At 38.6% G+C, this 25,813-nt stretch overlaps 1 protein-coding gene across 2 annotated transcripts in view; it reads right to left on the reverse strand.

Annotated features, from left to right (window-relative positions):
* Positions 1-25,149, reverse strand: part of PTPRB (protein tyrosine phosphatase receptor type B) — a 112,269-nt gene extending 87,120 nt beyond the window's left edge. The window contains exons 1-3 of one of the 2 annotated variants that reach the window (XM_082850509.1): positions 25,059-25,149; positions 23,400-23,795; positions 14,013-14,263 (exon numbers count right to left, since the gene is read on the reverse strand). In XM_082850509.1, coding sequence (XP_082706635.1) covers positions 14,013-14,263; positions 23,400-23,795; positions 25,059-25,113 — 702 coding nt within the window. In that variant the 5' untranslated portion in view covers positions 25,114-25,149. The remainder of the gene's footprint in view (positions 1-14,012; positions 14,264-23,399; positions 23,796-25,058) is intronic. The other variant, XM_082850510.1, reaches the window with a different exon arrangement.
* Positions 25,150-25,813: the final 664 nt, after the last annotated feature.

The raw sequence follows: 25,813 nt of genomic DNA on the forward strand, positions 1-25,813 counted from the left end.
TCCCAGAGCTGTTATGAAGAATAAGATCACATATGTTAAAGCACCTTTGCAAACTTTAATGTGCTGTCAGTTTGCCTAGTGATAGGTTGCATCCAAATCATACAGTTTGCTCTCTTTCAAATTCATCCATCACATAGGTCCCACTTACCTAACTTCTGCTGCCCATCCTTCTCTTTGTCAAAAACCAAAGAGGTTTTTACATTTTTCTCATAGATTGCCCCTCAGATTTGAAACATTCCTTCCCAAATTCACTAAATATCCCTCTGTCCTTTGCAGAAATCTTCTATAAATCCTGTCTTTTTCAAGTTCTCCAAGGTTTCTCACATATTTTTTTTAAACTACATGTTACCAACCTACTATACCTTGACAGCTCATTTTAAAATAGTATTTGATATCCAATACACTGTCTGACTATAATGCAGTATACTGCCTTATAGTAGAGGCAACTGCAACAAAAAGGCAAAATGTGAAGAGGACTAATCAAACAAGGCAATAACAAAATATCCTCATAACACTCTTCAGATGCTTCCAAATTCTGTTATTAACAGTGACCTGCTAGTAATAACCCTGGGAATAGGAATTAGAAAAAGAAGGAGCAATTTCTTCAAATACAATTATTTAATTTTTGATCTATCAGAGAGACATATACATTTAGGGTCTTGTGCTTTTTATCTATTTTGATACCAATGTATATGAAGAATTATAGCAATCTGTGAAGGAAAGGACTGGGAGTCAGAGATATTTCTTTCCCAAAGGTATATAACTGTTGGTTCTTTTTTTGGAGAATCTTAAGGCTCACAGCAAAGCTCCCAATTAATTAGTGGGTCCTAAATAACCTATAGGAATGAATATACTATGAAACAAGGAGAGAAAGTTTAAACTCAGGTTTTTACTGATTACATTTTAAAAGCTGATTTACGTTTTAAAAACACTTATATTAATATGAAAAATTAGAGAGATGTGTAATAGATTCAAGGCAGTAAGAGACTGGGAAAAGCTGCCAGATAACATCTCTTCCTAGAGGAGTTTATTTGAAACTACTGTACAAAGTACAAATAAGATGATTCATTTTATTCTTTGTTCTCATCTTTGTTTGGAATTCCTCAACTTCTTTTGAACCTATTTATCCTGTGTAATGACACTACATTTGCTTTAGAAGTTACTGCATTCCAGGAATTTGGAATCAGCCTCTCTGTAACTTTTCAGGGGACAACCTCTTCTCTTTGCCACTAGGAAACCTTTCCCAGACTGCAGGGGAAGGGTGGGACTGCTTTTGGTTAGACATGAGTGCCTAATGTTAAACCGTTGGTTAAACAGCTGCCTTTTAAACAAATAGTCATAATAATTAATGAATAATTGTTCTAATTTATATATTCATTAATTATGATTTCATGGATGAAAGCATGGCTCTTATCATGTCATGAACATACATGTTGAATGATACAACCGATCATCAGGGGTTCCAGGGTCACACTTTGAGAGCTATTACTTTACATCAGGGTTTGAGCTGGGTGCAGAGAAGTTTGGGGGCTGAAGCGAGAGTGGATTGGTAAAGTTGATTGGTTAATTCAAAATCCTCACTCATGACCTAAAAGGCCTTTCATGACCTGGCCCCTGCTTACTCCATGCCTCTCTCCTGCTTGCCTCCTATGCTCCAGTGGCCTGGGTCTAATAATTCATTTACTCATTCATTCAGCAAATATTGACTGAGCACCTACCGTGTGCCAGGCCCTGGTTTAGGTTTTGGAGACACCCCCAAGAAGCTGACTCTTTCCTGCCCCAGGGCCTTTGTGCCTGCCATTTCCTTTTCTTGGACCACTCCTGCCCAGGAGGTCTGCGTATCTGTCTTTCTCCCAATCTTTAGGTCTCAGCTTAAACACATCCCCATGGGGCCAGGCCCTTTCTGACCTCATAGGGGAAAAGTGTGCTGTTATCAATCTTCATCTCAGCAACCCATTTACTTAATTCTGAACATTAGTGACACTTGGTAATAATCCAGTTATTTATATGTTTGTATACAGTCTGCCTTCCCTAGCCATATGGAGAATTCCTTTAGGGCAGAGTCTTTGTCTGTCTTGCTCTTCTTGCACAGAGTTTGGCATACAGTGGAGTTTCAACAAATATTTGTTGAGTGAGTAGATGAATGAATGAATGATTGAATGAGTGAATCTTTGTAGCTGCTCAATAAATATTATTATCTGAATAAACACTGTAAACAAGTCCTTCTAGACATGTTCCTGCTGGATGCCTCAAATATCATCTTGAAAGGGAGGGAGGGATGGAGCAGAGGAATAAAAGAGGGAAGGGCAAAGGAATAAAAGAGAGGAAGAAGAGAAGATTGATTTTGAAGAGGAAGAGGTGGGAAAAGATGAATGGGAGGGAAGATGAAGGGAGGAACAGGAGAAAGGGGAAGGAGGTAGTAACCTTTAGGACAGTGGTTCTCAAAAGCTAGTATCAGCATCATCTGAGAACTTGCTAGAAACATAAAATCTAAGGGTCCTACTACAACCTGAGGAATTTGAAATGTTCTGTTGGAGCCAAATAATCTCTGTGTGTGCCTGTGTTTGTGTGTGTGTGTGTGTGCGTGTGTGCCTGTGTATGTGTGTGTGTGTGTGTGTGTGTGTATTTAACAAGCCTTCCTGCTCTAGTTGGTGAAAAAGAGCTATCCAAATTCCAAACAAAAGCCTTAGATTGTCAATCCCCTACTCTAAACTCTGATCCAGTTGTCATTTTTTTTCTTTTTTTTTGCGGTATGCAGGCCTCTCACTGTTGTGGCCTCTCCCGTTGCAGAGCACAGGCTCCGGACGCGCAGGCTCAGCGGCCATGGCTCACGGGCCCAGCCGCTCCGTGGCATGTGGGATCTTCCCGGACCGGGGCACGAACCCGTGTCCCCTGCATCGGCAGGTGGACTCTCAACCACTGTGCCACCAGGGAAGCCCAACCCCCAGATATTTTTAAAAAGAAGAAAGCCTAGCAATTAGGGAATGTGTCAGTTAAAAACAATTACAAGATGGCAAAATCCTTTTCTCTGTTTCAACCTGAAACTGTTTCAATAGTACATTACAGCAAAAGTGAATACGATTTTTAACCTGCAGCCGGTGTCATGCATTTAAAAAGTGATTTATTAAAATTTAAGGTAAGATAATTTTGATAAGCAATTTTCAAAAAAGGACTGTGACTTTTGTGTTTAGAGATACTGTTTTGAGATATTTATATTTCAAGGAATCTTTCTAGCTTCCTAGGTTGTAACCTTCCTAGGTCATAGCTCTCCTGGAAAATGGAAATCATACAGGCATTTGGGGGTGGTTTAATGAGGGGGCGGATAAAATGAGAAGGTGCATGTTATATTTATAGCACCTCCCTGGCTAAAGGATGATAGTATGTTAGATAGTATGATTATTAGCACTAATAATAGTAGATGAATAACAATAAATCATGGATTCTGAGCACCCAGCAATGCTAGAGAGAATGACAAAGTCCACGGACAAGAATGTCTTTCTGAGAACATCCAAATAATCATAAATTACCATTGCTGTCAATCCCATACTCAAGAGAAATTCCTCAAGAGATCAGCACAGAAGACATTTACCGGCTGCTCTGACTGTCGGCAGTGCCAAGATTTTTTTAAATCCTGGAAGGGAGGGGTGGGAGTGCTGGATGTGTCTCTAACAGCAGCTCCACCATCTCTCCCAGACACATCTCTAAGGTTTCTTGGTATTCTCTTTCTACATCAATTTTTTACCCTCTTCCCTTCCCCCACTTTTTTTTTTTTTTAAATCTGGAGGAAATGAACTTTGCATAGCTCTTGTCAGAGCTTTGTAACTGTACACAGACGGATGACTTAAAACCAGATGTGACTGCAAACGAATCACTTTTTCAACCTCAAGCACTTCTGCTGCATCTTCATTCCCACTTTTCCGGTGCTACTACCCCACCCTCGGAAATGAGTCGGCCCACACACGAACGGAATCAAGGCGTTAATGCGGCCAGTGGGGCTGCCTGTATGGGCGAGGCTGCTATACATTCTGGTTTCAGGAGCAAGGTCATGATTCTCGTGACTATCCAAGCCCTAGGATAGTAAATAAACAAAACATGGCTAACATTGGCTTTAAGGGAAAGGAGAGTAAAAACAAAAGAAATGATCACACATCTCATCTCCCTTAGACAGTGATGATTGGAAGGTAAAGATTCTGTCTTCTTTTTTTCCGTGTATCATGTCGTTAGAACATCATTTCCCATGAATTCACTGGAGCTCGCAAACAGAGGGCTCCCTATTTGACCAGCACATACGCCTTTTCTGGCTTTTATAGTGTGATCTTAATATAGTTTTTTAAAAATGGAATAAGCAGGTAATGTTGAGAAAAACAGGAGATTTTAAAGGGGAAAAATATCTGGATTTTTAACTTTTCATTAAAAAAATTACAAGGTGGAGGCATGCTGGGCCAGCATTCTGCCCACCTTGTCCACACAGCGCATCTCAGACTCCCCTGACTGTTGAAGCTGAGAGTGATCAAAGTGGAAGATCAAAGGATCTTACCATGTTTTTCAAAAATATAATGATAAAACCATCAGCTAGATTAGAAACCTCTTGATGGAAGGAGTCATGGCTCTTCGTTATCTCTCCCACACGTCCAGGTTGTGGAGACTCAATGTCTGTTCATCTATTGACAGTAAATATTCACAGCTCACCACTAAACAAGGACATGGCTAAGTACTGGGGAATCTTAAAAGTAATTGTATTCTTCAGTTGCTCCAATGCAGACCTGTAACCCTTAGCATCACAGAATCCAATAATACCTAGCACCTAAGCCTTAGGATAGGCTAGTGCCCAAGCAGCCTCTGACTCCATGGAAGACCAAATCCTTCTAGAATAATCCAGAGGTCATTGGATTCAGGCCACCAAGGTCAAAACTCTTAGCAAAGCATCTACTGCGGTATCCTCTCCACAGCTTTGCTGTCCTGGGCTGGAAGTACAGCCTTGCACAAAGAGGAGCAAACAACAAATGTTCACAGACACACAGATGAAGGGCAAGCACCTGGTAAAGCTACACTGGTGGTGTGTGTTCATTGGCCCAGATCTATTAGAGATCCAGATCAGAAGAGCTTTGATGAAAAACCAGGTACCTCCTGTGTACTTTCCAAATAAAAATCACCCTAGTGGTGATCTCATCTGGATTTAGCAATGGTAGGATTCTCTTGCCAGCTCCCCCAGAGGGTGGGAAGGATGAAAAGGATCTTCCCTTCAAAGACAGCCCCTGGAATTCATAGCATTTCCCCTTTCAGTGACTTTTCACTGTATTTCATAACTGGTTTTCAAAGCTGTTATTCTGTGAGTGGAATGAATACGTGGGCACAACCAATATTTAACTGGGGTAAATTACAGGGATTTAAAGTACTTAGCAATCTTTTCCAGAGTTTATTTATCTTATCTTCATACTTATCATCCAGCTCATCCACCAGTTCTGACCCTTGGATTTACTGCTCTTTCTTGCAAATTCATCATCATTTCTCACGGTGTTTGCGCTCCTCTCCCCCCATCCACCCCCTCTCTCCTCCTGGTCCTTGAAGAAGATGGACAGGTCTTTGTAAGTCTGAGCCACTGGTCTACCCCTAACTCAGGAGCATCCCTTGGATTCTACCCTATAAAAGCCCTTAAGCAAAATACTCTTTTTATTTTTTAAACTTTTTTGTTTGGAAATAATTTCAAACTTACAGATAAGCGGTGAAAATTATATGGAGTGCTACGACATATCCTTACCAAGACCCACTCATCTTTTTTCTTTGAGCATTCCCCTACATTTGCTTTATTATCATCTCTTTCTCTCTCTATATGATACTTTTACCTAAACCATTTCAGAGTGGGCTGCGTATCTTCTGAATGAAGTTTGTAATCTCAGTAAAGATATCAAACTTAAGAAATGCAAAATTGATACAATGCTTTAATCCACAATCTGTATTTCAACTTCGCCAGTTGACTCAAGCATGTCCCTTTAGCATTTTTTGTTGTTGTTGTTTTTTGTCTGTTAAGGAGCCCACCCAGGATCCTGTGTTATATTTAATTGTCAAGTCTCTTAATCTTCCATAATCTGGAACAATTCATCAGCCTTTAAAAATGATTTTTATGACACTGACTTTTTTGAATGATACAGGTTAGTTATTTCTATGGTACGTGTTTTCCTCCATTTGCATTTGTCTGATGTTTCCTGACAATTAGATTCAAGTTATAGATACATCTCCAGCAGAACTGTTCCTCTTCTCTTGTGTTCAATGGTTTTTTCTAACAGGTTGACTATTCAATTATTCTCCAATGGATCATAAACATAATTGCACATTAGAATCAATGGGGAGATTTTTACACTCTGGTGCTGATGTCCTGTGTCAGTAAATTCTGATTCAGTAGGTCTGAGGGAGAATTTTGGAACCTGCATCTTCAAAAAGCTTCCCAGGTGATTCTGATGTATGTAAGACCAGGGCCGAGAGCCACAGACTTCCTATCTCAATTTGTACATCCTGATTTCTCCTTCGATCTCATTTCCCCTCCTTTGCTATGTTCTCTCCTCTCTGCATCAACCCTCATCTGGGCTTGACCTCATCTGCTGAGAGAAACCCATGTGTCAGAGAAATACTGGCAGGTTAAAGAGCCCATTTCAATGCACATATTCTGTTTGATGGTTGCATTTTATGGGCATATGATTTATATTGTGACAAAATATGAACCCGGTCTTTTGGTGCACAAAATGGAGAGTCAGGCAAATCCCCTATAACTAAAAGAAAATGAAAGAAAAGAAAAATCCTTGAGATTTTAAAGCCAGAGAGGGTCGAGTGAATTGTAAACCATATTATGCTGTTGGCACCTAGTAATCCATATTAGTGGGCCATCTGAGAGAACTGCAGCCCTTTGTCAGAATTAGACTTGAATGATGCTAATTATAAATTAGGGTCTTCAGGAACACACCCCTCCCGCAATATCGTACCCGCTAGAATGGACTTCCTGTACTAGGGGCAGTCTCAGAAAAGTCTATCTTTTATCCCATTCACTCTAGACAATCTAAGAATCTACCCTTGGTCCTGAGGAATCATTAGGAGATGGTGTGGGGTGCTTTGTTTTGCTACATCTTTGTACTTCTCCTTCTAGGTGTTTGTCTCAGTGAAGGGGAATATTGTCCCATCTTTAGTTCTGGCCACAGAGCGGTGGTGGCAGTGGAGAGACTCCCCTGTGTTTAAGTAGCACGATAAAGGGCTCTGGGGTGGGAGGAGGTGGAGGTGTTTTGCATTTGCCACCGCACTTATTTGGAGACTCACGTTGGTTTGTGATGTCTCTGAGGGCCAACTGGAAGGAAGCACAGAGTCGTTAAACTCAGACCAGCACCACAATGGCTATTCATGAACTGAGGAAATGTGGTCCGTCTCCCGGGCCCAGGCCAGGGCAGGGTGGGGAAGGGAAGAAGGGGGTGTGCCTTCAAACCGGATTGAAGGATGTTGAGTAGAATCAGAACCAGCCAGTAACATTTTTACTGCATGTTCAAGGCTTGATTCCTTTGAAAGCAGTTTCACATAATAACGCTGGTCCATCTGGTTCTTAGAACAACCCTGTGATGCAGGCAGGGTAGGGGTGATGAAACAACAACAGGAAGTTAGTATTGCTTGCGAACATTATTGAGTACTTTTCGTGTATAGCCAAGGCACTAAGCACTTTTCTTAATCAGATTTTAATCCTCACAACTGCTTTATGAGGCAGATAGAGTACCTTAATTATCCTTATTTTAGAGAGGAAACAAGTATGACGAGTAACTAGTAGGTGACACCACTTGCATTTACACCAGCTTTCTCTGACGTGAGAGCCCTAGCTCTTTACCGCTTTATCAAACCGCCTCCCCCGAGGTCACATGGCTGAGAGGGGATCCAGACTGGACCTCTCTTGAGAGTTCACTGCTCAAATGATAAATGAAGGCTGCTCAGATTTTGATGCTAAACAAAATTCTAAGGCCTGGCTTCCCTCCCTTTGGAGGACACTTCTGCACATTTAACTCTTCCCCTTGTATCTCATGCTCAGGTCCCCAAAAGATTGACTTCCTGCTGCCTCCAGCCCTGACTGTCTCTCCTTGCCCATAGGGAATGGCTAATACATGCAGGGTACACTTCTCACACCTACCTCTGGCCTGATCTACAACTGGGCTTGTGCACAAGCACACAGTACATCTCTGTGGATGTAGTACGCAGGGATGCCTGGCTGAGGGCGTGCACAGGTGCTGAAATCCAGCTGATGTTCCAATACAGAGTCTCGTGCATTCCCGGTGGAACAATGTGCCTGGAACCCCCTTTTTCTAGAACACAAAAAGCCTAGAGTCTAGCAGCAGATCTCTATCTCCCCAGGCTCCACTCACCCACACTGGGCCCCATTCCTTCAATGTTGTACACTCTGCAAAGTCACAGCAGGAGGCTGGAATTAGATACATTAATTTCTGCTACTTGATTATTTAGCTTTTATGTCACCACCCCCTCTTACCCCCTCATGACACATGCACAAAAGTGCCGTCAGTAGTGGGAAACTAAGGCGTTTAGAAGTCCGTGGGACAGATATTGTGGGTGAAGAACAAGATTTATCTCCATCAGTGGTTCTGGAATTTAAAAGTACACCTCTGTGTGACTTAGAGGGCTTGTTAAAACACTGATTGCTGGGCCTTACAGCCAGAGTTTCTGATTCAGTTGGTCTAGGGTAGGGTCCAAGTGGTTGCATTTCTAACAAGTTCTGAATCTCGGTCCATACTTTGAGAACCACTGAGCTAGATATTTCCTGACTCATACTGTAGACAAGCTTCTTGTTCCACCAACTTTGTCCTTGTAAAGACACACACTGCCACATAATACTGTGATGGTAACAATAATAACAGTAGTAGCTAATGTTAATTAAACACTATTTTTCCAGTCAGTACTGTAGGCACATGATACCTGTTGATTCATTTAATTCATGTCCAGGTTGAGAGAAGGAGAGTTTTGAAGCCATGTACTGGGTCAGGTTCACAACCTTCCAAACTGGCATAAGACAATGTGACGAAAGAGAAGGAAAAGGAAAAAGGTAGGGAAAATGCTGCTCCAAAGAGAGTCAACTTAGGACAACTTTGCAGTAGCATTAATGAGTGATGCTGGATTCCAAATCATGTCCTTTTGGCATTTACCTTCATTAATAAGAGCTCTGTGCAAGAGAATAAGGTGACTAGATGTGCAGGGTGTGTGTGTGTGTGTGTGTGTGTGTATGTGTACTCTCCTCCTTGCTCTGCTATTCTTTAATCATTTGACCTTGGGTGAGTCCTTGCCTCTTTAAGTTTAAACTAGGCATCTACAAAATGATAATAAATTAATAAATACTATGGTAGATTGTTTAATGACCACAGATTCCTCCCACCCAATACGTATGCCCCTTTTCAATGTGACTTTGCAGCTCTTCCCATCAAGAAGCGGGGTCTGTTTCTCCACCTTATGAATCTGGCCTGGTTCGTGATTCCGTTGACTGGTAGAATGTGGCAGAAGTAATGTGTGGTTACAGAGCCTCGGTCTCACTACGCTTGTAGCTTCCATGTTTCCTCTCTTGCAAAGCTTTCTGAAACCATCACGTAAAGAAGCTGGTATAGTCGAGTGGAGGATGAGAGGCCAGGTGGAGAACCAAGCCTGCAGCCACCATCAACTGCTAGCCATGCAAGAGAGGCTATTGTGAAACTTCTAGCTCGACGCTGAATGCAACTGCAAGGGTGAGCCCAGGTGAAACCAGCGGAGGAACGCCCTCGCTCCCTGCCCCAGCCAATAAAACTGTGAGAAAAATAAGCTGTCATTGTTTTAAACTACTAAGTTTTGGGGTAGTTTGTTACACAGTGATGGAAAATGCATACAAGTACCCACCTCCCAGAGTATATGAAGGTGCTTAGCATAGTTGCTGGCACACAAATTTTAGCTATTATTTTTATCCCCTAGATTCTCTTGTTTGCAAATGGTGTATAGCATCTCTTCATGTTTCCTTCCTCATAACTCAAAAGAACTCTTGATGGAAGGGAAAACACAAATACATTCCACTTTCTCATTGAAAGTGTATTGTGATATCCCACCCTCCATTCCCAATCCTATGTTCCAACCCTAACTCATCCTTTGCTTGCGGATCGAGAACACTGCTCACTTCATAAATGTGAGTTAGTAGTAATGACATTGCCTTTCCAAGTAAAAGGTCTTAGTATTTCAGTTTTTTTTCTTTCTTCTCTCGATTTCTCTTTCAGGTCAAGTGTGCTAAATTCTACGTAGTGGCTACATATGTATGGGGACAAAAGGAATGACAGATAATCAAATAGTGTCAGTGATTAAAATAACAAGTAGGAACTAGTGTCTGTTTCTGGATGAAGACTGCATTTCAAAACATGTGTTGGAAATGTTCATCGATATATGTTCAGTATCTGTATGTGTGAGAATTATTACAGAGCTCTTATACTACGTCTTTTATTCAGTCTTAACAGATTGCTGATCCTATACTCAATGATTCTATGTGCTTCTGTAATGCCATCTTTATTATTTATTTTTCACATCCCCCACAATGTCTGGCAGATAGTAGGTGCTCAAAAAACAAGTATGGAATGTGTGATTGGATTGAAGTGATAAAATTCCCAAATTTCTTAAAAAATACTAATTTTAGGTGAAAGTTTAAATCACTTCTAACTTTCCATCCTGTCCCATCTCAGCTCTTACACATCCCTCCCTCCCCACTCTCCCACCTCTTATTGGTTTAACTCCTATACTCCGTGAAGCTCAGTTCAGATATTCCCTCCTCCAGAAGACATTAACCTACTGCACACCTACTAAAACCTCCACACTAGTCAGAAACCTCTCTTTTGCATTCCACACAAGCCCGTGTAATCTCCATCTCCCTCAACACCTCAGCAGACGGTGAGTTCCTTCAGGGCAACAACTTGTCATTCATCTTTGTGTCCCAGTAAAAAATAGCAATAACAGCTATTCCTTCTTAAGTGCTTACTAAGGATCGGGTACTGCGGTAAGCGTTTTACAGGCATTGTCTCTCCTGGCCTTCACTACAGCCCTAAGAGTTGGAGGTTCATTTTATAGATGAGAAAACTGAGACTCGGTCACCAGCTAGTAAGAGGAGGTCAGACCTTTGACCTCAAAGCCCGAGTTCTTAACCACTCTGTTCTGACACTAGTTAAGTTGTCCGGAAATATTTGTTGGATGCATGAACATTTTCCAAAGTCACTAGACAGTCATCATTGCTTCCTTCTCCTTTTTCTTTTACACTTTTTTTTTCCTTTTTGGTGGTGGGGGGCAGTTGAAGGGCGATTAAGAGATGAAATGGGGGAAACTAGAAAGGAGAAAAAGGAACTGAATAATTAGCCCCTGAATGAAACTATATATATATATATATATATATATATATATATATATATACACACACACACACACACACACACACAGTATTAGATAATAGAAACATATTAAATACTAGATACACACAAACTTCGAATACTTAGGCAATATAAAAAAACATGGTTACTCAGCATGACCATCACACCTTGGCAGTAGATGGACATTTGCAGTAGATGTGTCATTTGTTACCCAAGTATTCAACAGTTCCACCCACTTCTATATCACTTCAATCAACTCAATACCCTAGCACTCCACCCCATTCTCCCCATTCCATTTCACTCCCCTCTGCTTAATTTCACTCCACTCCATTCCATTCCATTTCACTCTCCAGTTCCACTCCATTTTGTTCCATTCCACTCTACACCTTTCTTTCCCTTTCCTTTCTACACACCTTTAGTAAGCATTAAGCATTATGTTCAGGTGCTGGAGCTACAAAGTTGAATAATTACAGTCCCTACCCTCCAAAAGCTCACATTCAGATTTTTCCTATCATCACCGATAACAGACCACTCCAACTCATGGCCCAACTACAGTAAGTCAATCCAAAATCCTCCCAAACCAGGAGCTAGCTAATAAAGAAAATAACTGACACACAAAGATTTTCTTTACACAAATCCAAGCGATTAAGTTGAACAATTTTATTCCTCTCTAATACTCTTCTAGGTGTTGAGGCAGAGTACCTTTCAAATTACTTTTAAAGGACACGGATTTTACCTCCCAAGTGACCCATTTTTACTTTTCAAAGTATTTAACTACAGCTGTTTATAACAGACTGTTATAAAGTAAATGCTCGCACTAAATCAAATGATGATCTAGCAGGGTTGCCTCACCTAAGGCATGAGAGTCATGGAAGACTGCGGTTTTAGAAACTGCCTTTGGAAAGAGCATAGCTTTTATACATTCAGCTTCCGAGGACATAGTTAAGGTTTTGCCTGAGCTTCAAGAAAAAAATGGAACATGAGATCTTTGGCTGCAGTCATTCTGGTGCTCCATCTGGGAGCTCATGTAAACTTTAGAGTGAACTTCACTTTAGAAAAATACTAAAAATCAAAACCTAAAAAACCCTACAGAGTAGTTGCCACAGCCCAAGGCTGCAAACCCAGCTCTAGGGCTGGACCACGTGGGCTCTGTAACACGGTGCTGGGTCGGCCCCCTGGACTGGTATGCCGGCAACAGAGCTCTAGGGCTGGCTGTCCTTGACTCATTGCAGTGAGCCTGGCCATGTCTGGGAGCTTTCTGCGTCTTTGTTTCACAATGGTCCAACTTGGGCAAAGATGGGGAAATATTCTTTTTGCTAAAAGACAATGCTTTAGTGTTCAGGCAGATATGTTTCTATTGTAGTTTTTATTCAGCATGTTTCTTATTTGACAGTTTTTTTTTGTACTAGTATCTGTCTCTGTCTCTATGTGTATATCTGTATGTATACTGATAAAAATTAGTACATATATACTGATATCACTACATGTATACTGGTATGTATCAGTACATATATATATATATATATATATATATATATACACACAGACACATCAGTACAGAAAAAATAGATATAAATTTTTTTTTTTTTTTTGGCAGTACATGGGCCTCTCACTGTTGTGGCCTCTCCTGCCACGGAGCACAGGCTCCGGACGCGCAGGCTCAGCGGCCATGGCTCACGGGGCCCAGCAGCTCCGCGGCACGTGGGATCTTCCCGGACCGGGGCACGAACCCGTGTCCCCTGCATCGGCAGGCGGACTCTCAACCACTGTGCCACCAGGGAAGCCCTGGCTCTATGTGTTTTGTGATCAATAATGAGGTATGTGTTCACTAGTCGGGAGTCATGTGCAATATTCATTTCTGCACAATGCAAAAGAAACCAGAGCACTAAAATGCATGTCATATGCATAGTGTTGGGCTTTTACTCTCTAAATTATTTGGATTGCTTACTAGGAAACAGCTAAATATTGCCAAATGAAACCTTAGCTTTTAAAATTTGTTTTAATTACACTGTTACTGTCTAAAATGATAGCCTAAAACCCTGAGTGGAAAGCAAAACCGAAGAGATGAACATCTGAAATGGAAACACTATGTGAACAGACTCTATGGCTGTGTCATTGCTGCTTCTCAGCCATTTATCTGTCCTCTTGCGGATGCTGATGTGAAATTGCTATGAGACTCAGCTTATCCTCCTCCATGTTCACAAATCCATTATAGTGATTGCTGAATCTTCCATTGCTTTGTGACTCTCTCCCCTCCCTTATAAGCATAAACAATTGTGAAATATATCCAGGGGGACCTGCAAGGGACTGATTTCAAATTCTATTTCCTGGTTTTAGGTTATCGTAAGCCTATGAACCCTGACGTCGGTTCAGAAATGTGGCCAACCTACAGAAGTGCAGTTATAATTCTCTTCAGCTTATAAAGGTGTAGCAATTTTAATTCTATCCCAAAGATTTTCTCATTACACAGAATGCATTCATGTACAATTAGCACCCAGGACACAGAGTGCCTGATCTCCCGCTTGAGTAGCAGTACTTCCAGCAAAGCAAAACTTTTCAACCAATGGGCTTTCTGAGACCTTACCAAACCACACTCCATCCCCTCCCCTCTCCCCTTACCTCTTCAGTGGTGCTGGAGAAGGGTTGAGTAGTCCAGGGAACCCAAGATGTAGTTCCAGCCATCTGCAGATTGGGGTGCTGCCTCTGGCTGCTGTTTTGGCTGTAGTTTTCTGTAGTACTTCTGGTGAAGGTCTCTGTGGTATTACTAATAAGGTGTCCCGGGCTATATGGAAGTGCATTAAAAGTAGTGGGGATTTGGGGAGGAGTTGTGTTTCTAGTACTCCTTACTGAGACTTCTGCTCCCAGGCCAGCTGAGGTAAAGAAAGGACAGTTGCTAAAATTACCCTCATGTTTTAGGGATTCTTCACATAAAAGCAACTTTACTTAGAAAAAGACCGCTTTAACAATGGGCATGTAGATAAGCTTCAGTTATACGAAAAATAGAAGATACTTTGAGTATGACCATACTCATTTGCCCTGTCCATTTCACCCATCTATCAATTTTATCCATCTATCAATTTTACAGGGTGCAGGGAGAGTTGTGGAAACTGTGCTATCAGGGCTATAACTGTGCTATAAGCATACAAAGAGGCTCAAAATGGAAACGGTATTTTTTTAACATTTAGCAAGATGTAAATATCGGCTGTTCTCTTAAATGTAAATAAAATAATCATTACCATTAAGCATCTTTTCCTTGAGATGTGGAGGGTTGTGCAGAGTACCCTGTATACAGTGTTGCCAAATTTTAGCAAATAAAAATATGTGATGCCCAGTTAAATTAGAATTTCACATGAATAACCAATAATTCAGTATATTTAATAACCTCCCCAATATACAACATTACATTATATTATATTGTATATTAGGAATATGCTTATGCAAAAAAATTGTCATTTATCTGAAATTCAAATGTAACTGAATGTTGTATATTTTATCTGGCAACCCTACCTGCACATCTACCAGATCTAGGCTTTGATAAATGTTTAGACATTCTCCCTAGCTTCTGTTTGTTTTTATCTTCTTGAATCCTGTGCCAATATCACTTCCATTGTGCCTGGCAGACCAGATTCATTTATCCCTGGGGTGTCTTCTACAGGACAAACCCAACTGTACTATTAGCAATATGCCTTTACAACAAATTCCAAGAAGCAGTCTTAATTCTGCAGTCTTAATTGGGTTAGGTGTTAGAATGTCCTTTTACATAGATATTGATCTATTGTTGGGATGTAAACATTTCTGTACGTGGAGATTAGTATTTTGGTCATTTTGAGCTTTGGCCAATGCCAATCCCCTGAGTTGACAGGGGATTTCAATTTTAGCTCTCAGACCCTCAAAAAAAAAAAAAAAGATTTAATGATGAGGTGAGGACAGAGACAAGCTTCCAAATACCTAGCATGTAGTTATATGTCTTAGCATGTCAACCTATGATTACTCTTCTTCACTAAGGAGCAGTTGGTAAGTTCTCATCCTGAGAACTATTTTTTTTTTAGTCAGCTTACAGAATTAATTCAATGGATGAAACAAGACTTCCCCCAAATTCGGTAAATGATCAAAACACTCTTGAAATTTCTTCTGCAAATAACATAGCTTATCGCCATTGAGTGTAGCTTTGGAATATCTTGTGGAAAAATTTTTACTCTTCTGTAATTGTCTTTAATTAACCTTCTAAATGTATTTTTAAAACCCTCCAAACCAAACAAGTCCATTTTCCATTTTAGGCCACCACTTTTTCTCCAAAGAAAGGACCTACAGAATGTTCAGGTCCGGTACCCCTTCACTTTGTGCCTAAGTTTTTAACTTGTGCTATTTAAGAAGCAGGAAGGAAACTTTAGTCTTAACATTTGATTTCCAAATTTCATGAATTTCAAAGCAGTGATCTGCAAACTTTGCTAGGCATCACATCACCTTTGGGGCTTGTTAGACAACTGAAACCTAACCGCCCTACCACCCTCCACCCCCGAAATTGTGATTGAGTAGATCTGGTGTGGGAACCAGCACCTGTTTCTAATAAGTTTCTCAGGTGTAATATACATCCAAGTATATAATTTTATCCATATATACAATATGAGGCAAAGCTGAATTCTAATCATTTCTTATGTGGACATTGAAGGATTATAAAGTAGATGAGAGGAAAGAAAATCCATCTTAGAAATATATAAGGTGATGAAAATAAGTTCATCTTTCCATTGCCTGAACTCTTTGTTGAAATGGGTGCTATGAAATTATACTAAAAATAGTAGATCTTTGGATGTTTTGGGTTCTATAATTCTTCTGATGTTCTTTGGAAAGGTATATACATTTTACAGTTCATGAAAGAACAAGATATATTTTGACAAATGCAAGGAAAAGTTCTTACACAATGGAACAATATGTTGAAGCTATTTTTAAAAAGCTTTATTGTACCATTGCCACTACATTGTTTCCACATTATACACAATTCCTCTTAGAACACAATTCAAAATAAGGCAGACCATCCTGGGTCCAATCTCAGAAGTTTTAGCACTTAATGTGTGAAAAATAAAGTTTAGCACTGATAGCTCACCTATAAGATGATTTGCAATGACTGCATCATATCAAGCCCATATTTCAAATACATTTCTTAAAAAAGCAATATGTATTTTAGTTTATTAATTCATCTATGATTGCCTCAGAAAAAATCAATAATAGAAATGGAATTTTTGTATGATGATAATAAAGACAAAACACAATTTGTTAGTTTCCCTCTTTTAAATGATACAAAAAACTTTTGAGTATATTGAAAGAAATAACTTGAATAAAGCTCATTTTGGAGATAGAACATTTTAACTATATTGATACTTTCCATTCTGTAGGAAGACACCAAATGTAATGTGCCCTTTAAAAATGGGAAAATAATCTGGAAAAGAGTTAGCAAATGAAACAGAAGATACCTTAGAAAAATGATGATTTGTGTATATATATCTATACATAAATATTTACATTTAATATATAAAATATTTTAAACAAGATTGGGACAGAAAAAAGATAAAGTGAAAGGTCTGGGAATTATAATAGTCTAAGTAATTATTAGAAATGGTAAAATGAATAATTAACATTTCAGAAAATGTAGTCAATGAAATAAAGGATACATTAAAAAATACACATGCCTAAAATTTGAAAAGGTGAGTAAGGAAGTGAAAAGTTGTTGAAAAGAGTACGAAAGATGGAGAATTTACAAACAACGGGAGACACAACAAATGAGAAGGCATACATAATCAGAGGTTAAATTTTTTTTTTACAGACCTTAAAAAAGTTGCAAGATTAGAAAAAAGTAAAATTAATAAATGGAAATTGATACCAGGACATAGCATAGTAAAACATCAAAGCATAGCATAGTAAAAAAATTAGGTTAAAAAAATAAATGAAAGCTTAGCCAATCAAAGAAATACTTTTCAAAAGCCAATTACTACTCAACTACTGTACTATGGGTTGCCTTATGAAGATGTGCCTGGTTTATCCTAATGCCCCATGTTTTCTTTTGGGAAGGTACAAACACATACATTGGAAAAGGATAAGATGGTGGGGTAGAAGGATGGAGGGGGAAGAATGGCTTAAAAGTTCATGGCTACCAGGCTGTGGGAGAGACATGCTGAGCCAGAGGCTACTTAAACAGGGTCAGGGCAAGGGCAGATGGAAAGTGGGTGAATAACTTGGTGTGTCCAGGGCTGGCTTATCCATTAAGCACATTGGAACATTGCCTAGGGCCCATGATTTTAGGGCCCATGAAATGATTTAATTTCTTTGAAAATAATTTTTCATAAAGAACTTTCACGGTCGAAGAAAATGTTAAAATTTTTTTTCACATATCATGAAAGAATGAGAATGTTAGGACACGTGAAAATCTATTAACTTATTTTATTTTTCCCAGTGGAGAAAGGGACCCATAAAGATATAAGAGCACATATGAAAGTCATTTGTGGCCCTGGTTACAGGGCCCTGATAAGTTCATTGATGTGTCACAGGTTGAAAATCGTTGGGGGACTCTGGATACTGTGTTAGATATTTTTTAATGATCGTATAAAGCATGTATTAATAATCATGACCAGATGATTTTCAATGATCATGTAAATAAATGGTTAATTGCAAGACCCATGTTGTTACAATGATGCTAGGAGAAAAACTCTAAAATGGCTGTGACAGCCAATTTGGTCAAAGTAGAATCTGTATATACAAAAGACACTTTCGGTTTTGCTTTGCTCATTTCCCATCAAGCTCCCTACATTTACAAGCACTCCAACAATCCCTAAAGGAAATAAGTTACTAAAACCCTGTCTCCCAAGAGCATACATGATTGTTTACCTATTACAATGCTTATTCCCTCACCTGTATGAATACAATTAAACAATTACTTTAACCAACAGGTGTGTCAAGCCAGCCAACAGTATGATTTACTTCAGCAGTGAAATATCTTTTAACGATTTTACTAACTCAGCTATATCAGGGATATTGAAAATATGTCTGCAACAATTCGCCTGTCCTCAGATAAATATGAGAGCTGAATGAATGAATCTGTAGTAGATGCTGAATAAATGTTGACTGGTTGGCTGACATATACAATGTTTCTCTTCATACAATATGAAACATCTTAGTGAAAGTAACAATTTTAGACAACCATCCAGGTGTTTATACTTGTAGGGAGACTTGGCATTCCTTGGAATAGGTATCCATAGGCTAGACGGAATTTTGTACTCTTCATCCAGAAGACCTAGAACTACATGAGCATAGTCTACCTGCCAATAGATTTGTGCTGGTGCTGTGGAAACTTTTCAAGTTTAGAATGCTTTTATTTCCCTCTCCTAAGGATTATTTGCTTAGATATGCTTGCAGATCAGTAATATCCTTTGAGTAGATTTCTCTGTTACCCATATAAAAGAGGGGGCCAATGAATGAGTTATTTTCCAGATCATGTAGGTCCATAAAACTTCAATGATTCGGCCACTGTAACCTTTGTTGTCTGCTTGTGGTGTCAAGACTATTTCCGGTTGGAATAGATGCAACTGTAACTTTTGATTTAAAAATTCTTCTTAACTTGGGAAGAAGAGAAAAGCAACAGTCATGACTTCAATAGTGGCATAAAGTAGTCCTTAGCTTTCCTTTATTGTTCCCAATAATTCTGATATTCAGCACCTTTTAGAAATTGAAACATTTACTAATTTAGACAGCATTTATTGACCAAGGGAACCAAGATTACCTTTAAAGGAGATGAAGATTTCTAAGTTATGATCCCTGTTAACAGGTTTATAGCACAGTAATTTAGTTTTTCTAACTCTTTTCCTTTTGCATCTCCTGTATATACAAAAGACTTGGTCGTGGAAAAATGATCTTTTCAATTGAATTTCTAGTGAACTTTCCTAGAAATGTACAAGGACCCCCCAAACTGTAGACCAATATAATTTTCGCTTTAGCTTATAAGGTTTTTGCTATGCAGGAAGCCCTTTACTTAGGAGTGCTATGTTTTAAGAGCTTGTAAATTAGAGATTTGAGCCTCAGAATGCATTTTTACTACTAAAGTAATAATAATCCTTAAAAAAGTCAAATGTGTGATTATTTAAAATTGCTATACTGTTGAACAAAACACAATTTGGTTTTTCCTTATTGCATTATTGACCACTGCCTTGTGTGAATTTATAGAGACTGAGAAATTATACACAAAATATTTCTAAAAGTCATACTCTTAATACAGTGACTCTAAGGATGTAGCTATACAATATAACACCAAAATATAGGGAGGAAAAATTAGAATCTGTCAATCACTTGTTTTATTGACACCTTGCTAAAGGTAAGATGGTTTCCAGATAACTGGATATCTGGCAACTGATTGACAAAAGAATATATGTGGAGAATGAAATTTTGTAATTTTTAGCCAGATGTGTTGGCATTTTGGAGGCAATGCTTTTTATTATTACTCTTACTATTCAGAATAATAGCTATAAGCCTCTAATTTTTAAAAAATTGATCTTAAAAGTTTGATTTTTTATAAAAGAGTCTGTCTACCAGGTACACTTTTTTTTTTTTTTTTTTTTTTGTCCAGGATGAAGATGTGTAGTATATTCTTCAAGGGTAAACTTGAAATTCAGAGGGAATGGCAAAAATCTCAATCCATCTTTTCTTTAATTTGGTATTCTACTATGTACTGGTGATCCTGGTTCTACACAATCTATATATTCTTTTTAATTAGATTCCCATTAATTAGGTCCCATTAAATTCTATTTGTCCATTAAAAGCTTGTTTTAAGGGGTTTTATTTATTTATTTTTTAAGTCTTTATTGAATTTGTTACAATATTGCTTCTGTTTTATGTTTTGGTTTTTTGGCTGCAAGGCATGTGGGATCTTAGCTCCCCAAGCAGGGATCGAACCTGCACCCCCTGCATTGGAAGGCAAAGTGTCAACCACTGGACCACCAGGGAAGTCCCAAGGGGTTTTAAAGAAATATAAATTATATGAAAAATTTTAAATACAGGTCAATTTTACATTCTTCTCCTAATAAAAAATCATTGCAGTAGCGCTGATTATTTGAGGAAATCTGACCCTACTTAGTATAGGTCCTTCTCTCAAAAACTTTCACCTTAACTTTTGAATTGAATTTTAACCCACTTTGGAAGCCTATTCAATTCACCCTCCCTGTATAGAGGGACTCGAGTAAAGGAGAGGTAGAAGAAGAAAAAAGGTGTCTTATTGAGAATGAAGCATAGCTAAATTATGACAAAATCCAGTGGGCACTCAAAGGATTGTTTAAAAAATATCCAATTTAAGAATTATCTTTTAAATGAAAAAAAAAAAACAAACCCCACAGTGGCTTAATGTGACACACTGGCAAGAATATATATTGGAGGGAGGGGTATTTTTTTTTCCTACTTACACTCTATTGTAATTAATTATTTACCTATTTGCCTTCCCCATTATCCTAAGAAGCAAGATGTATTTAGTGATTCTCAACTTCGGCTGCACATTAGAATCACCTTGGAAGCATTTAAAAATTATAATGCCTGAGTTAGTTGGCCTAGAGGATGAAGCCTGGATATTAATACTATTTCAAAGGTCCCATTGGGATTCTGATGTGAAGCTTGGGTTGAGAATCACTGGTGTAGAGTACTTCAGTTACTAGCACGAGCTCTGGCACCTAGTAGGTAATAGAGAAATATTACTTAGATACTTGAATGGCATCATGAATGTTTCCTCTATGAAACAAATATGAAATGTATGGTTCAGATTTTGACCTTCACAGGTATGCTTTTACTGAAGAACCTAATTTAAAAAATCACATCCTATGGATTAACAACATGCATATTTGTACTGCTTAAGAGTACAGTATTTAGTTATCAACTCTTTAAGAAAGGACATTTGGAATCATTCATCACAAACATCTGCATGCAATTTAATTTTTCACAATGGACTCTCTAGAAAATCAGTGAGTGTTCATGCTATGGGTCAACCAATATTCTGTGTGGATTGAGAAGAAAAATGTGTCTGTTAGCTTATAACCATGTTAAGGCAAAAGTATACATTGTACATATGCATATTCAAATATAAGATTTTTTTAAACTAGAATCATGCAAATTTTAGCTCTGCTTTTTCTAGAAGTCCATTTTTTTTCCAACACACATTATCAGGCATTTTTGGATATGGAATGTTCAGTGGTTAACTGTAACTGATATATTGTATCTACTTTACTTTTGAAGTGAAGTCCATCACTGGGCATGTTTTGTATGAAGGTCAAAGGAGATAGTTTTTCCATGAATTATCTTCTATCTTAAATAACCCATATTTTTTCCATGAATTATCTTCTACCTTAAATAACCCATATCTACTGAATCCATCTGTGCTTTTAAAAAGTTCTAATGAAAGAATATTCTTCTAAATAAGGTTTGATTAGGATTTGGGGAGGAATCTCACTTCTTGTGAGAAGAACTGAAATATTTACAATGTTTCTGTGTTGTTTAGGACAGGCCTAGCTAGATGAACTACAGGAAAGGAATTGTATGAACTGGTGCTATATGCTGTATACTCTCTGATAAAGTTGAATTTTCTAATTAACTTTTACATGTTTTTTATCTTACTCTCATATCAGAAATTTTATAAGAACAGGGACTCTTCTTGTATTGTAGAAGAGCCCATGCATTTAACTGGCACCTAATTAGATGTTTGTCTAATTTTTGAAGTGAATGAATGACAGATAACTGTTCAAAGATCAGTGTGGTGAAAAAAACTCATATAAGCCTCAAAAATCAACACCTAATAAAAAGATTTAAAGGTACAGTGGATGTTGATCCCCAGATGAGGTGAATCAAAATTATTTGGGGAACTTTTAAAAAAATATCAAGTATCATGCCCAAATATAGATTTCTTGGAATCAAATCTTGGAGATGATCACAGAGGAAGAAATGATGGCAATGATTCCCTCTACTCCGTCTCCCCACCAGATGATTCTGGATGTAGCCAACTGGGCAAGAGTCTGTGTAAGCATTTGGGAAGTACTATAAAATGGAACATGTACTGGTTGAAGACTCAAGAAACTTGGGTTCTAATCCTACCTCTGCCACTTAATTATCTGGGACAAATCCCTTAACCTTGACAAATTTTAATCTTAATGAACGGCTTCATTTCTACAGAATTCCTCCAGTGACTTATACCTAATATGTAATAATTCTTTTATCCTTCATGACTTCCTAAAGCAAACCTCTAATAGAGGAGTAAATAAGCAATAAGATGATTCAATAAAATAGAAAATTAAGCTGTATCCACAAATAAAAATTCCTAGTCTAGGACTGAACTGTATGTTGTACCAAAAATGTATGCACGTGTATATAAGTTTTTATATGTGTCCATCAGCTAGGTTATATCCATCAATGATCAACAAATTAGAAAACTCTGTGGCTGCACATTGGTTCTTACCATTCCAAAATATGTTACCTCCAAAAAATATCTACCCTTAAACATTAGTACAAGAGATTGTCAAAAGCATAATTTATTATCTTCCCAGTCTTAGCAAGCACCATTATGATGTTGTAATAGTTCCTCATAATCAGAGAATAGAAGTGTCTAAATCAGCAAAAATATTAATTGCCTGATCATTGGTTTTAGTCATTGCATATACATATGTACATAGAGCTACATACCCACATTTAGTAGTACTTAACCAAAGTGCTTAATGTCTGGAACAAAAGAGAAGCTCGAGAAATATTTGTTGAATTAACAGAAGAAGCAAGAAAAAAAGGAAGGAAGAATAAGAGACAGACAGAAAAAGCTGAGCTTATTTTAATGAAGATAATGAAGTTTTCCAAGTCAGTGGGTACCATGTGATCCATTTCCATTAGCTTATGAATCTTCCATAGGAATTTTGTTGGGGCATGTGGACTTCCCTTGAATGTGAAAAAACAAGACATTTAGCAGAAAAACTTTCAGAATCGATTCTGAAAGGAAGAGCTCACCTTTTTTCGAGCAGAGGCTTTCATTGACTAGTTTTCCCTCTTCGTTGACATCTATTTTCATCCAGCTGTGGAGGTACTTCCTGCCCTTCTTGACCACTACCCTGAAGCCTTGTTTCTTGAGAAAGAGAGAGGCATTTTTCACCTCAAGGAACCCTTCCGTCTCATAGCAAGTCCATCGAGGTGCCCGGGAGCAGGGGGCAAAGATGGCGGATCGGGAAGGGCCACCAGAAGAATCAGAGATGCCCAGGCACAGAGCAGATTTAACATGAAGGAGCTTTCCATCCTCAGTCCACATCCACTGCTGGTTCTGGCTGGTCCCATTGCACAAGTCCATGACCACTCTCTCATTTTTGAAAAGGCACTGTTGTTTCTGGACATGGACAATCTGAAACCCCTCTGGAAGATGAGAAGCTCATCAAGTACTACGTAGCAAATCATAAGGCCCACCAGGAAACAAAAACAACCCACCCGCAAATCAGCCAGGTCAAAATACGAGGTTTACTCTTTTGCAATTGCTATCATTTCAAGTGACTATTCCCAGATTCAACACGTGTGATTTAAAATCCCAAAGCAGACAATGTCAAAATGTCACACTTAGCTCCCTTTCTTTTCCTTTCACATGGCTTAGGGAAGAAAATACACCCCCATTGAAATAATGAAAGGAAGCTTGGAAAAGAAACAAAACCATCCAAAGAGTATGGTGCGATATTTTAGCCCAAATAATTAAATATGTTAAAGTTATAAAAAACCCAGTTCCTGTTTTAACCATTTCACTCCTTCCACCTCACCTCCATCCCCCACTCTAAAAAAGCAACCCTTTTTCCAAACCTTAAATTACTATTGCAATAAGTGTTAGTATACAAATGGACTAGTTTGAACATAATTTTTAAAAATTGGATATATTTATCCACAAATAAAATTTCTCATTCCTCTTAGCACACCCTCCTAGCTAATAGCAACCAAATGAAAGTATTAATTATCACAAACTAATTTTTTTATAATCCTAGGGAGAAGCATTTCTCTCTTTTGTGACAGTATCTACAGTCTTCCTTCAAATGCTAATAGATTAAAAAAATCACCTCTTCTCCATGTAAGGAAACTAAATACCCAATTGTTAAACATCAGGATTAAAAAATGAGATATTCAGGCTCAAAAACCATCTTCAAGGTGCTTTTACTTAATTTTCTCAGCTCGCCCATGAAAATATTCAGACGTTCCAAATAACAACTTCCAAATAAAACACACCACAGTTCCCCAACCCCCTTTAAATCATATTTCTTATATTTTCTTTCTTTAACACAAAGGAAACAAAACTAGAGCCTGACAGGGAAAAAGCATGGAGATGCCACAGACTGTTACATAATGATACATTCTTCCCCCCTCAGGGTTGCTTTACTCTCTGCTGTAAGGATGCCATTTCAGGAGCTGCCTGAGGCATTTGGAAGACACAAGAGAAGGCCATTTATTTTCTTTTGGAGAGAAATCTCAACTGTGTGGGCATGGCAGGCTCTTTTTATTCCCCCTCCTCATTGTCTTTGGCTAAACTGCCATGGAGACCCGGCTCCATTTCCGCCTTGTTTCAGACACTTTTCAAAGGACAGAGACTCCACTGCAGGCTGTTGGAGAAATGCCTCAGGAAACTGAGGCAGACCCACTCACCTGAGTTCCCGAAGATGAAGCAGGTAAGAATCGCCACGTAAAATTCAGCCTCCATTTTCCACTTAACGACTGTTCATGCTTCGCTTGGAGGAAAAAAAAAATCTCCCAGATAAGAGAAGCAAAGACTAGGAAGGAAATGTGCCTTCATGGTGGGGGGAAAAGTCAGTGACGAGCACTTCCTCCTATTGAATTGTTTGGGGGAAGTTTTACACCAGTTGTCCTTTTCTGTTTCCTTAGAAAGAAGGGATTATGATCGCCTCTCTTTTTTCATGTAGAAAATATTCCAGCCTTCAGGAGCAGAATAAAACTTGTAAGTTTTCTTCTACCATCCCTGTGGCACATGACTACTTAAGCTCAAGAAGGAAGAAAGGAATTGTAATCTTAGGTAACTGAATGTTCCTACCTTACATCTCTTCAGGTGATGTGATTCTGCTGAACAAACAGAAATCGTGTAATTTATGAGAGTCTGCGACAAGTGATACAAAGACATAAACATGTACTGTTTGTATAGTGATAGCTGGGAGCCTATCAAGGAAAACCACATAATGATAGCACTTCTAGATCATTATCTCTCAAGTGTTGACAATACTACAGTTTGAAATAGCCATCTCCACTGGGGAGAGGCAGACTAAAATTAAACCCATCCCACTATCGACTTCAGGCTTTCCCCAAAAGATAATGGTCTCTCTTCAAATAGGAAAAAAGAAGTCCATGCCTTACTCAACATTTAGTATTAAGAGTAGTTTATTGGCAGT

Source organism: Leucopleurus acutus, assembly GCF_964270905.1.
Source record: "Leucopleurus acutus genome assembly, chromosome: 11".
Lineage (NCBI taxonomy): Eukaryota > Metazoa > Chordata > Mammalia > Artiodactyla > Delphinidae > Leucopleurus > Leucopleurus acutus.